Source organism: Nelumbo lutea, chromosome 3 (genome assembly GCF_056320005.1).
Source record: "Nelumbo lutea isolate HS-2025 chromosome 3, American lotus-T2T, whole genome shotgun sequence".
Lineage (NCBI taxonomy): Eukaryota > Viridiplantae > Streptophyta > Magnoliopsida > Proteales > Nelumbonaceae > Nelumbo > Nelumbo lutea.
This window is the reverse complement of record NC_142686.1, coordinates 11,821,246-11,834,032: the sequence shown is the minus strand read 5'-3', so window position 1 is coordinate 11,834,032 and position 12,787 is coordinate 11,821,246. Positions and strand designations below refer to the sequence as shown.

Here is a 12,787-nt window from a genome sequence, read left to right as displayed (position 1 = left end):
ACAACAAATCCAATGGAGGAAGCGATAATCTAGCCTTGGCAGAATGCACATTGGGAATATCTCCCATACATAAGGTTCTCAATGGACCGGTTTTGGATTGGACTCCGTGTCCCCGTCCAATCCAAAATCAATTTGGATGGATTGGATGGGCCAAAAAGACATTGGATTGGACCAATCTGGTACAAAATATTTATTAGATTGAATTGGATCTGATCCCTCTATAATAAATTTATATTGGATTGGGTTGGATTAAGTCAATATCTGGTCCATTGATATAAAATAAGAACATACGTGCCAATGGACTGGGTTTGGGTTGAAATCAATTCAAATCAAAATGAAAATGAATTTGAATAGATTGGACGGTTTAGACATTGAATTAAATCAGTCCAAATTGGTCTAAAACATTCATTGGATTGAATTAGACCTGGTCTATTTATAATGAACTCATATAGGACCAAATCCAGTCCAATTGACATCCCTATCCGTACGTATATGTTAAATACAAAGGGAGACTCATGATGTTGAAACTAGCATTATATTCCCCTTGGTTATCACAGATATGGCCAGCAAAAATAGGTACATGGGCTGCGAAATCATTGAATCAACTTTCTGATATGCTGTCTCAGTTTCTCACAAGCGGCTTAGTCAACACAGCTCAATCAATGCATAAACCGTTCAAACAGACTGCCGTTGCCCCTTTTGGGAGGGTTTTTATGCAGTGGCTTCTGGCTTTGTAGGGTGAGCTCCACAGCGAACCTATTGGTAAAAACTCCAAAAAGCTCAACTATTTGTTATTTTAGCTAAGAAATTGACTTTTCAATAGTCGTGAAGCTATGTTTGATGAAGAACCATGAAAGCCCAAGGACGCTTATATCAAGGTTCAAAATATCGATATGCCAATATGGGCATATCGGGCGAATTGATACTATTTATTTTTTATTTTATTTTTCTGAAGCTGGTTCAGGGGGTCCGGTTTAGGTCTCTTCCATCCCCTGAACCAGTCAGACCCCCGATACACCCATTATAGGGTGTATTAGAAGAGTCCCAGAATGATACATATCAGCCGATACGTATCAATACTTTGAACCTTGGCTTATATCGAGCTGAGTGAATCTAGTTTTAGTAACTTCTTTGAAGCCGCTCAGCCAAGGCAGTTAAAATCCAAGCGTTTGGCATCATATATTTATTCTAAATAAAAAGGAAATAAAACTCGTCTAAGACTTAAATCTTTCTAAAACTCAACTAATCCAAGAAGATTCTTGAACATTTGCATAATCCAAGGATTTGCAATAAGCGACTAAGACTGAGTTTTGAAATCCTTACTTGACATTTTATAATCAACACAAGCATGGATACTAACTTCTAACACGGAGAATCCATATCCCTTCAATGGACTCTTTTTCTTTTTGTAGGCACCAGGTGAAGTCATTCACAAATTTTTAAGCACAAAAGAAAAACGGTTTTATTTTCACAAATCTTCAAATGCTCCATCTTTAGATTGTGTTTGAAGGTAACTTTCCCTCAATTTTGTCTCCTATTTTATATAAAAACAAACTTAGCCTAAATGCCAGACTTCTCTCTTATGCCTTGAACTTAAAGCTCATTTTGGAGAGAGTACAAATACAAATAAAAATATGTACGATGCAAACATAAAGTTTAAAAATTTTGTATACAGTGAACATATTTGTATTTGTATAGAAATATAGAACTTTTTGTATTTGAGCTCTTACCAAACAGAGTCGGGGGTTCAAAAAGTGAGAATAATTGCCTTTGAAATGCATTTTAAATCCTTTAAGGTGGTGGGGGGTTGAAATAGAAAGAGGGACTAACAATAACTGAAAAGAAATTATGGCCCCATGGATATTTGTATCAGTATGGCAACTTAGGCTAGTTCGTGATGTACAGAGGTGTCTGAGTTTGTTTTCACGTTTCTTTCTGGGAGGCAGAGGGGCCAATGAACATGTGACCGAGATGGTAACTCCACACCACTCCCATGTGGCCTGGCCAGTGGGCCTCACCCTGCACTTTGAGCATGGACCTGTTTGATTCGATTCCAAGATAAAAATTGGAATCTATCCTGTGAAAGTCTGATTCTTGCCTTAGTGGTTTTAGGGTCTATTTATGGAACATGTTTTTGTTTAATAATAATAATAATGGCGTGGAATTAGTGTGATGTACTGTAGATCTTCTTCCAGGTTTCCACCGGGCGGGAAACAGAGATGGGAAGCCAGAAATTGGTCTCGAAAAAGGGGGGTTGATGCGAGGACCAAATCTAATGTATCTTATAGTAAGGTGGCAGCAGTTGGTGCTTGGCCGGATTTTGGCACTTTGGAGGTGAGAAAGTTGGAAAATAAGTTGGTGGTGATCATAGAAGGTCAAGCAGTAGAAGCGAGGAGGGACTTCCTGCGGAAGTGTCTGGTGGGGAGATTCCGACGGGGGGGGGGGGGAAGCTAGAGAGGTGGAATCATGGGTGGCTAGTACGTGGAGGGGGTGTGGGGAGTTAGGGTGAAAAAGATGGCAGATGACTTATTCTTGTTCATATGTCCTTCCAGAGCTGAAGCTGAATGGATCTTGCGCCAGGGGCCGTGGCAAATGGACGGGAATCCTCTTCTTCTGGATTGGTGGGGCGCGAGTGTGGGGTGTTTCTACCCGGAAGTTGAAGCTGAGACGGATTGTTCGGATTCCATTTGGATTAGGGTTTTTGGCCTCCCACTTCTTCTCTAGTGCCCAAGCATGATTAAAGCTATTGGAGACGTGTGTGGGGGCTTCACTGAAACTGATGACTCCCGTTCAGAAGTCGCTACTTGCGAATGGGTTAGAATGAAAGTTTGTACATTTGAAGCTATTACGAATTGGGTGGAGGTGGCGGTTGGAGAGTCCCTATTCTCAGTTCAAATTTGGCCTGAGCTCTTGCCGACTATGAGTAGATGGAAAGTGGGAGAAAGGGGGGTCAAAATTCCTCAGATGCAGGCGAATGTGATCTCGGATACTTCAAAATCCCTAGTGTTGGAAGGCGTGGACGAGTCTCCGCAGAAGCAGAATCCCTGTAAGGGAACCCAAGTTAATCTTGGCTCACCGACACGTTTTCCGGTGACTAGAGAAGGAGAAGAAGAAAGGGTGCGCTTTATTTTGAAGCATCCGATCACGGATGAGATGAAGGGTTAGGATTTGCCTTCTAGAAAAAGCCTTGATGCTGGAATTCAAATCTCAGATGAAGGGGGTTTTCCGGTGACTAGAGAAGGAGAAGAAGAAAGGGTGCGCTTTATTTTGAAGCATCCGATCACGGATGAGATGAAGGGTTAGGATGTGCCTTCTAGAAAAAGCCTTGATGCTGGAATTCAAATCTCAGATGAAGGGGTTTTTGGGCAAGGTCTAGGATTAAAGGAGTTAAAAAATTTAATTAAGGAGTGTCTGATAGAGATGAACGTAGCTCCCTTTGGAAGATTTTGCGCCGAAGACTGGTAAAGACAAATGTCAGAGCCCCGTCTTCTAGTCCTGCTTGGGTTAGGAGACTTTATTAGGGGGGCAGGAGGCTTTAATAAGAAGTTAGAAAGCCCAGTTAAATCACTTAAACCTGGGTAAGGGCCAATAACGGAGGTTTAATAGTGGGCCTAGGCCCAAAGCTTTAAGTGAGCCCAAGTCTCTTTTCCGAAGAAAAGATGTCTATACTCCAGGTCTTGGGGAGCCCACTAGCTCCAGTCAACTCTTTAATGCGGCGAACCTTGGGCGCATGCATCTGTCACATTGGGTGGAGCCAAACGGCAGGGGCAATGATCATGAGAGTCTTAGCCAGCATCTCAACTCTTTGCGCTCATGTTCTCCTCAGCTGCTGGAGAATTCTAGCTTGGAAATGCAAGACGTGATAGCGGCGAGAATGGAAGATAACTTTGTGTAAGCAGAATCTATTGTTGTGGTGGAGTCCACTGATACGGTGGAAGAGAGGGGAGAGGATTTCCTTTAGAGAAGCAATGAGGAAGGGAGGGAGAGAGTAGGTGATACTCGAAAGAGAACTGGAAGTGTTATTCAGATGAATGACTTTAGAGGTAGGAACTCCAATCTGTTGCTTCAGGATGGTATGCAGCCTGATAATCCGCCTTCTTCTTCTTGGGTTTCTTCTAAATTGCTGGGCTTGGGCAAATTCCTTGGTGTGCCGATGGAGGGATTGGAGGATTAAACAATCAAGTTCTTGGAGGGGATTGAACATAGGGTCCTGTTGGAGAGAGGGAAGCTTTCAGCTAAGAAAGGGGGAGCTAATTCGAAGAGGAGCAGGGAAATGATGAGGCTAACTTGGGGGCTTAATGACAAGGCGGGGTGTAGTGAGGGGACAGACAGAGGAGGGAAAAAAGTTTGAGTTTAGGTAGGGGGTTTTGCTGATTTGCTTCTCATGTCTCATATGGATTTGAAAATTGTATCGTGGAATGTTAGAGGATTGTGTTCGGGAAGAAGACGAGTTGTGGTTTGTGCATCTTTGAAGAAGTCGGCCTCAAAGTTAATTATGCTGCAAGAAACCAAATTGGAGTATATGGATGCTGCTATTGTCAGAAGCATTTGGGGTGAGGTCAGGTGGAAAGAAAAAATGGCTGTAGGTAGCGCATGGGGTTTGTTGAATCTTTGGGATCCCTCTATTTGTATTCTTGTTTCTGCTCATGTTGGAAATTTCTCAGTATCATTGGTGTTGAAATTTACTAATAATAATGTCTGTCAGGTTACAAATGTCTATGGCCCTACGGATAGAAGCCATTGAAATGAGTTTTGGGAGGAATTGGCAGGGGTGAGGGCCAATTTGTCTATCCCTTGGGTGATTGGAGGTGATTTTAATGTTTGCCTTTCTGCTGAAGAAAAGAGTACTAGATGTAGGAGATCTAGAGAGATGCTCCAATTTGTAGACTTTATTAACAGCTCTGATCTGATGGATCTTCCTCTTCAGGGTAGTCGGTTCACCTGGATGGATAATCAAGATTCTCCTACCTTAGTGAGACCAGATAGATTCTTGGTCTTTCAAAGTTGAGAGGATTTGTTTCCTTATTTCAGACAAATTGCTCTCCCTAGACCAGTTTCTGACCACTCTCCAATCCGGTTGATTTGTGGTTTTCGAGACAAAGTCAAAGCCCGTTCAAGATGGAGAACTCCTGGTTTGAAGAAGCAAATCTTATTCAAATTTTGAGGGATGTGTGGAGTGGGTTGCAGGTGGAAAGTACTGCTTCTTATATCTTGGCAAGAAAACTTGGTGCAGTAAAAGAGAAATTAAAACTCTTGAAAAAGGGAATCTCATTGAAGTCAGAAACTGAAAAGCGAGCCCTATTGAGTATCATTGAGGAAGTTGATTCAGCTGAAGAGGTTGGCCCTATTTTCGAGGAAAGCAGGCTCAAGAGATCCCAAGCAAAGCTAAGGTATGACAAATTGGCAGTAGAGGATGAAATTAAGTGGAGGCAGAGGGCTAAAGTGAGGTGAATGAAAGAGGGGGACAAAAATACCCATTTCTTTCATAAGATGGCAAATGCTAGATTGAGGGTCTCTTCTATTTCTAAGCTGGAATGGGAAGGTAAGATTGGGGAATCTGATGCTTATATAAAGGGGGTGGCAACAAGTTTTTATAAAAAGCTCTACATAGAATCTTGGGCTCTTAGACCTTTCCCCAAAAATCTCCATTTTAAGCAGTTAAGTGGGGATCAAAAGCTGTACATTGAGATGCCTTTCTCAGAGGAGGAAATCAGATATGTTATTTCCCTGATGACGGCTGATAATTCGCCTGCTCCGGATGACCTTACCAATTTGTTCTACATTAAATGCTGGGACACTGTAAAGTAAGACATTATGAATGTCTTTTAGGCTTTTCATGCCAATGCCTCTTTCCAAAGAAGTTTAAATGCTACCTTCATCACTCTTATCCCAAAGATTGAAGGGGTTGTGAATGTCAAAGACTTCAGGCCAATTAGTCTCCTTCACAGTTTTTATAAGATTCTGGCTGAAGTCCTTGTTGAGAGAATGAAAGGGATGTTAGGAAGTGTCATTTCTAATAATCAAAGTGCCTTTGTCCGGTAGGAAAATGCTTGATTCAGTCCTCGTTGCTAATGAATTAATTCACTCAAGAAGAAGAGAGGGAGTTCCAAGTTCAATATGCAAGCTAGATATTGAGAACGCTTATGATCATGTTAACTGGAGGTGCATTGATTCGGTTTTGCAACATATGAATTTTGGGAAGAAGTGGAGGAATTGGATCAAAGTCTATACAACCTCTCCTAAGTTTTGAGTCTTGATTAATGGCCAATCAGCAGGTTTTTTTGAAAGTTCTAGGGGGCTGAGGTGGGGGGACCCTCTGTCTCCTTTGCTTTTTATCTGTGTGATGGAAATTCTCACCCTGTTTTGTAAGAAGGCAGCTAAAGCTGGTAGTTGGGAAGGCTTTGCTATTTGTCTGGAGGGAGAAAAGGTTAATATTCTCCAGTTTACTGATGATACTTTGTGTTTTGTGGATGCACCTCTGTCCCAGTTGGATCTCATTCTTGGAATTTTAATCTGGTTTAAGGTGGTTTCTGGGCTAAAGGTGAATATGAACAAAAGCTTTATCATTCCAGTGGGGCAGGTTTATAACTTAGAGGAGTGTGCTGTGGTTTTGGTTTGTAAGACTGATTTTATTGTTGTGAAGTATTTGGGTTTCCCTGTAGGGGCTAATTGGCTCTCTTCCTCGATTTGGGATCCAGTCATTGAAAGAATGGAGAGGAAACTTTCATCTTGGAAGGCTAAATACCTCTCTTTTAGAGGAAGGGTAACCTTGATCAAAGGTACGCTCTCAAATCTGCCAACTTATTTCCATCCCTAATCCCTATCCCAGTTGGAGTTGCTAAAAGACTGGAACAGCTTCAAAGGAATTTCCTTTGGAGGGGTTGGGAGGAGGATAACAGGGTTCATCTAGTTAATTGGGACCAATTTTGTCTCCCTAACCTAAAGCCGAAGGTGGTCTAGGAATAAGGAAATTGAAGAATTTCAATACTGCTCTTTTGTGCAAATGGGTTTGGAGATTCTCGGCTGAGAGGAATGCTTGGTGGAGATTTCTTATTTCTGAAAAATATGGGGTTCATTGGGGAAACTGGAAAACTAGAGACCCCCCTCCAAATTGGGGTAATTCTTTGTGGAAAGGAATTATGAGAAACTTTCCTATTTTCTGGGAAGGGATTTTTGTGAATGTGGGTGAAGGTGATAGAACAAAATTCTGGAAGGATAAATGGTGTTTGGAAGGCACCCTTGTTGGTTTCTTCCCTTACCTTTTTAGATGTGCTGTCAACCAAGAGGCTGTTGTGGCTAATTACTTCTCTTTGCTTGAGAATTCAGTGTCTTGGTCCCCTCTCTTAAGGAGGAATTTGTTTGATTGGGAGTCGGATGAATTCTTGGAGTTGATGACTCTTCTTCATAATCAAAAGATTGATGTGCTTGGGGATGATGTGTGGTGCTAGAAATGGAAGTCGAATGGTGTTTTTTCTGTGAAGTCCATGGCTGCTAAATTATATAGTGTGGGGCATTCTGATTTCCTAGCTATTCAGATTTGGAATCCTATGAGCCCCTCAAAATCTAATTTTTTGATTTGGTGGCCCTTGACAAATGCCTTTCCAGGTCTAACCTGTTGAGGAGAGGCATTCCAATTCTGGATTCAAATTGTGTTCTTTGTGTGACTGCTATAGAAACTACAGAGCATTTATGTCTTCATTGTCCATTCTCCTTTCAAATTTGGATGCATTTTCTTAAAGTTTTGGGTGCTAAGTGGGTCATGCCGAGATCAGTTAAGGAACACCTTTGTAGCTGGAAGTTGAAGGGTCTAAGTAAGAGAGGGAAGCTATTGTAGAAGATAATCACAACTGATGTTATGTGGTCCATTTGGGCTGAAAGGAATAGTAGACTCTTCTGTAATAGGTCTAAGGGTCTTGATGATGTAATCCAGAGGGTTGTGGGTAAGCTGATTTCTTGGATTTCCATTTCTGGGAGTTCAGAGATCTTAGCTTGCCCGTTTTGTTTCAGTCTTGCTCCTAGTGGAGATTGTAATCCCGGTTGCAGTTTAGACTGCCTTCTTGGGTCTGAATTGCAATTTGTTTTCATTTCTCTGTGCTAAATAAAATTACATTACCGTTTTCAATAATAATAATAATGATAATAATAATAATATAGTTCAAAATTTATTATTATAATTTAAATTTTGAAAGTATTATCTTTTACACTATTTATTATATGCATTCAAATATTAAATTGAAAAGAAAAAGATCAAACCATTTAAATGATTCAATGATCAAGTGATATGATGGCCTTTGTAAGGAACAGCACTTTGGGTTCAGATGCTTACATCCTCAATGTATTTTGTATTAATTTCAAAGCAAGTTCCATTGAGGCCAACCAAGGCCTCTTTTTTGAGTCAATTTAGATAGGTTAAACCCCTAGGTTTTGGAACCCAGGCCTGGGGGAATCGATTCCAAGGATTCAAAACCAACCCCTACATGGTGACAGATTGAAATAGCTTTCATTTTCTGAATAGAACCTAACTATTTGCTCACCCCTACTTTCCGCTTTGCATTGTCCCTACCTACAATCCCTACTAACAACTAAATAACAAGTAAATAAATAAAAGCAAACATATATATAATGGAAAGAGACCATGTCAGTAATTTCACCATTTTACCCCTCTATTTTTTGTGGGGTACTTATTTTACCCTTCTATTAATGTTTACAACTCTGCACTGCACTATCTCAGAAATGCGCCCCTCATATTTGACCCAAAAACCCTACTCATTTCAAACCCTATCAAAGCAAAACAGTACAGTTGCCACCACCACTACATCTTCAAACGGCACCTAAAGAGAAGAAGACAACCACCGTCGGAAAAGAAATGGATGCCGATATTTGACTATGGCGAGTGGCGACCATTAAAACTCTGTTTTAAGCATCATTCTTGCCAACTTTTACTGAGAGGAAATCAGATGGCCAATATGGGTGGTTCGACGACCTCTGAAACTGAAAACCCAATCAAGCAACGATGTCGTTGCCGCCAGCCACTGAGATGAAATAGAACACTAAAATCAATATCTTTGGTCTGCTATTGATGTAATCGTTTTTGGTCATGTACCATTTTTTGTAATGTATAAATTTTTTTTGGCTAACTACCTCGTTATTTGACCCGGTGGTGACGTGCCTTGGTGATGAGCTACTTGGTGGCGAACTCCCTGGTGGAGAACTGCCTGGTGGCGAGCACCCTGGTGGAGAACTGCCTGGTGGCGAGCTCCCTGGTGGAGAACTGCCTGGTGGCGAATTGCCTAGTGGTGAACTGCCTGGTAGCGAGCTCCCTGGTGGCGAACTGCTTGGTGGTGAACTGCCTGGTGGCGAGCTCCCTAGTGGCGAATTGCCTAGTGGCGAGCTCCTTGGTGGCGAACTGCCTGGTTGCGAATTGCTTGGTGGCAAACTGCCTGGTGGAGAACTACTTGGTGACGAACTGCTTGATAGCGAGCTCCCTGGTGGAGAACTACTTGGTGGCGAACTGCCTGGTGGCAAGATCCCTGGTGGAGAACTGTCTGGTGGCAAACTCCCTGGTGGAGAGCTACCTGGTGGTAAGCTCCCTACTAGGCGGCTTGTGACTCAGAGAATGGTGGAGCTCCCTGGTGCAGCACAACCCAACTGCCCTCTGAATGAGGTGATATTCTTTCCTTTGTAGGTAGTGGGAGCTAAGGGACCTGCGAGAACTCCACCTTTTCCTCCTCTTTGTAGGTGACGGGAGCTGAGGGACCTGTGAGAATTGAATCAGAGGACCTAGGGGTATTTTACCGGCGGGGATTCTCCGACGCTTAAGTTAACACTCTGATTGTAGAGAGCTTTGAAGATGATACTGGAGAAACGAGAGAGCTAGAGAGCAGGAATTACCTCCATTTTTTCCATCCTCCCCCCCTTTGGGGGGTAAGGTCTTTATATACCGGAGTCCTCGCGGGTTAGGTGGGTGAAAAGCCTCCAAACGGTAAGACTTGTCACATCCCGTCAGAACTGGGGTAGAGTGGTGAACTCCTCGAGGTCGTCAGGCTGGCTCTTGTGTCAGGCGGCCAGGTCGGCACCTAGGCCAGGTTGTCAGGGCAGCGTCTGCTTTAGTCGGCAGGTCGGTGTTTGGGCCAGGTTGTCAGGTTGGCGCCTGTGTTAGTCGTCGGGTCGGTGTCTAGGCCAAGTTGTCAAATAGGAGATCTTCCTACGATATGCCAAACTACTCCTGTACCGAGCTACCCTACAAGTGGCGAGCTGCCCGGGGGAGCTATGCCGAGCTGCTTGTGGCGAGCTACCGAGCTCCTTGGCAAGCTCCTTGGTGAGCTATCGAGCTTGCGGGGTATGCATGTTGAGTTTATCGGTGGGCGTCTTATAGGTGGCTAGGTCGGATCATGTGCTAGGCTGATCCAGGTCGTCCAGGTCACGCAGGCCGCGCGCCAGGCTAGCCAGACCGGTGCCCGGGTGGGTCACCAACTTCATAAGTTGTTGCCTGGGTGTTTGCCTAGTTGTCACGAGGTGCCACGTGTCACAATTTCACTGGAGGGCCAAATCTTCCCTCATCAGCTATCATTGAAATAAAGAAGCATTGGTAGCATCAATGAAAACCTTCAGACGCAAATTACCCATTAGAACAAGATTATTCATTTGCCTAATTCTTATTCTATTCTAAAAGAAAAGTTATGCAGGGAGAGAAGAGAGAGTGAATAGCTCGGTATGAGAACTGAATTCAAAGAAACAATCACGTTTCAGATTAAATTCACCGTTAACATGAGATTCCTTGTTCCCCAAATTCTCTTAGTATTATCTCATGCAAATAGAGATTTACATCAATATCAAGATGAAAAATCCTCATCCCCCAATCTCATCATTCTATCTAACACATGGATTAACTTAAGAAGAGGAAAAAACCTTTGAAAGAACTTCATTGACTAGGCTGTTGACTGATGAAGATCAGATGTGATTGCCTATACATGTAGGAAGAGGATTATGGTTTGGGTTATTGAAGTTGTTGGATTTTAAATTCATGCTCTTAGGAATACGCACATGGGTTGTGAAAACACAAATAAAACTCAGATCGATCTGAGTGAATATAAATAACTCTGAATTATATAGAGTTTGGGTGAGTGGTTCGATAGTGATTTGATATAAAACGAAGTGGTGAACCTATATATATATATTAAAACGAAGCGGTGAAGAAATTTTCTCTTTTTTATTTTTTTTTTATTTCTTGTCACTTTCAAAACATTCAATGAGATGCAATTTTCCAGTAACCTAAATAATCTCTTCTCCTAAAAATTCCTATTTATCTTAAAAATTATCTCTAATTCCTATTTATCTCCAAAGTTATATCTAATTTAATAAAGAATTTCTCTCCTAAATTATCTCTAATTTCTATTTATCCTCTCCCCTACTTCTTATCTATATCTATCTAAAGAAAGTTTGATTAAAAAAACAATAAGAATTATTTAAATTTCTAACAAAATTATGTAATAACTTTAAAATATTTATTAAAAAAAAACACTTATACTTTTACAAAATATATCACGAAATTATGTACTAACAATTTAAATTATGTTTTTCCAAACTATCAACTTAAATGTTTTTTAAATATTTAATAATATGTAATAGCTTTAAATAAATAAAATTCAAATAACAAAAAAATTATGTATCAAATTTAAAAAATTCAAAAAAGTAGAAAAATAATTACAACATAATATTGAAATTAATAATAATTTAATATTTTCACATAATATTGTAAATAGCTAACTTCACTTATGTCAAGTAATAATTCAAGAAAATAACTTTCAAAAAATTAATATTTATTAATAATAATTTTAAACTCTTAATTTGTGTATTATGTAATTATATATACTGAAATTAATAATTTTTGTATTTAAATAATTATTTATTGTTTTTTCTCATAAATGTATTTTCAATGGTCATGTATAAATTTATTTTGTTTTGTTATTTAACAGAAAATTTTCAACAATTATTGGAGATTAAACTGCTATTATTGGAAATTTTAAATTTAATTTATTGTATTTTTTTATAACTTATTGATAAATATTTATTAAAGATTAAACTATTATTTGAGAGTATACTATTTATTGACTAAGTTAATATATTTTTAGTACTTATTGTATTTTTGTAATATTGTAATTGTTGTATTTTTTCATTATCAATATATTTTCAATAATTGTGTATTTTAGCTATAAATTTTCAATAATTATTGGATATTAAACTATTCTTATTTATTAGAGACGAGACTATTAATTTAGCTGAAATTATGAGTGTTCATGAATTGGTTTGGTTTGGTTGTAGGCTATTTGGCCTACTAAATTGACTTGGTCAGGTTGGGGAGTTGGCCAACTGAAAATTAGGGTGTCCACATTAAATGTCAAATCGACCAAACTAACCAAACCGGCCCAACTCAACACGTGTTGGTTGGTTTTTCAAAACCACCAGTTGGTTTTGGTTTGTATAAGAAAATAAACCGACAACTCGGTTACATGAAAACCGAATCGAACCGATCTTATATGTTTAAGTAATTATTAATTAGTTCCTACCCTATAAATTAAGTGTTGATATATTTTATTTGTGTTTTGTTTGAACTTTGAAAAAATTGGTTATTTATGATAAAACAAAAAAGTAAAACCAATACAAATATAATACCATTGTACAATATTTAATTCAGTTTTGTATAAGTTTAAATATATATTGACAAAAAAAATCAGTTTTGCATAAAAAACTAATCGATTTAAATATAGATTTTGATTTTGCATAAAAA

At 39.8% G+C, this 12,787-nt stretch overlaps 1 protein-coding gene across 1 annotated transcript; it reads left to right on the top strand.

Annotated features, from left to right (window-relative positions):
• The first annotated feature begins 6,343 nt into the window (after positions 1-6,343).
• Positions 6,344-7,448, top strand: LOC148862956 (uncharacterized). The gene is made up of 2 exons (XM_088974839.1): positions 6,344-6,779; positions 6,946-7,448. Exons 1-2 carry the CDS (start codon positions 6,344-6,346, stop codon positions 7,446-7,448), a joined length of 939 nt encoding a protein of 312 aa, XP_088830965.1.
• Positions 7,449-12,787: the final 5,339 nt, after the last annotated feature.

Coding starts and splice junctions, on each gene's coding strand:
- LOC148862956 (XM_088974839.1), top strand. CDS start 6,344: ATGGAAATTCTCACCCTGTTTTGTAAGAAGGCAGCTAAAGCTGGTAGT. Junction 6,780..6,945: donor AAGGGTAACCTTGATCAAAG/GTACGCTCTCAA, acceptor CCTAACCTAAAG/CCGAAGGTGGTCTAGGAATA.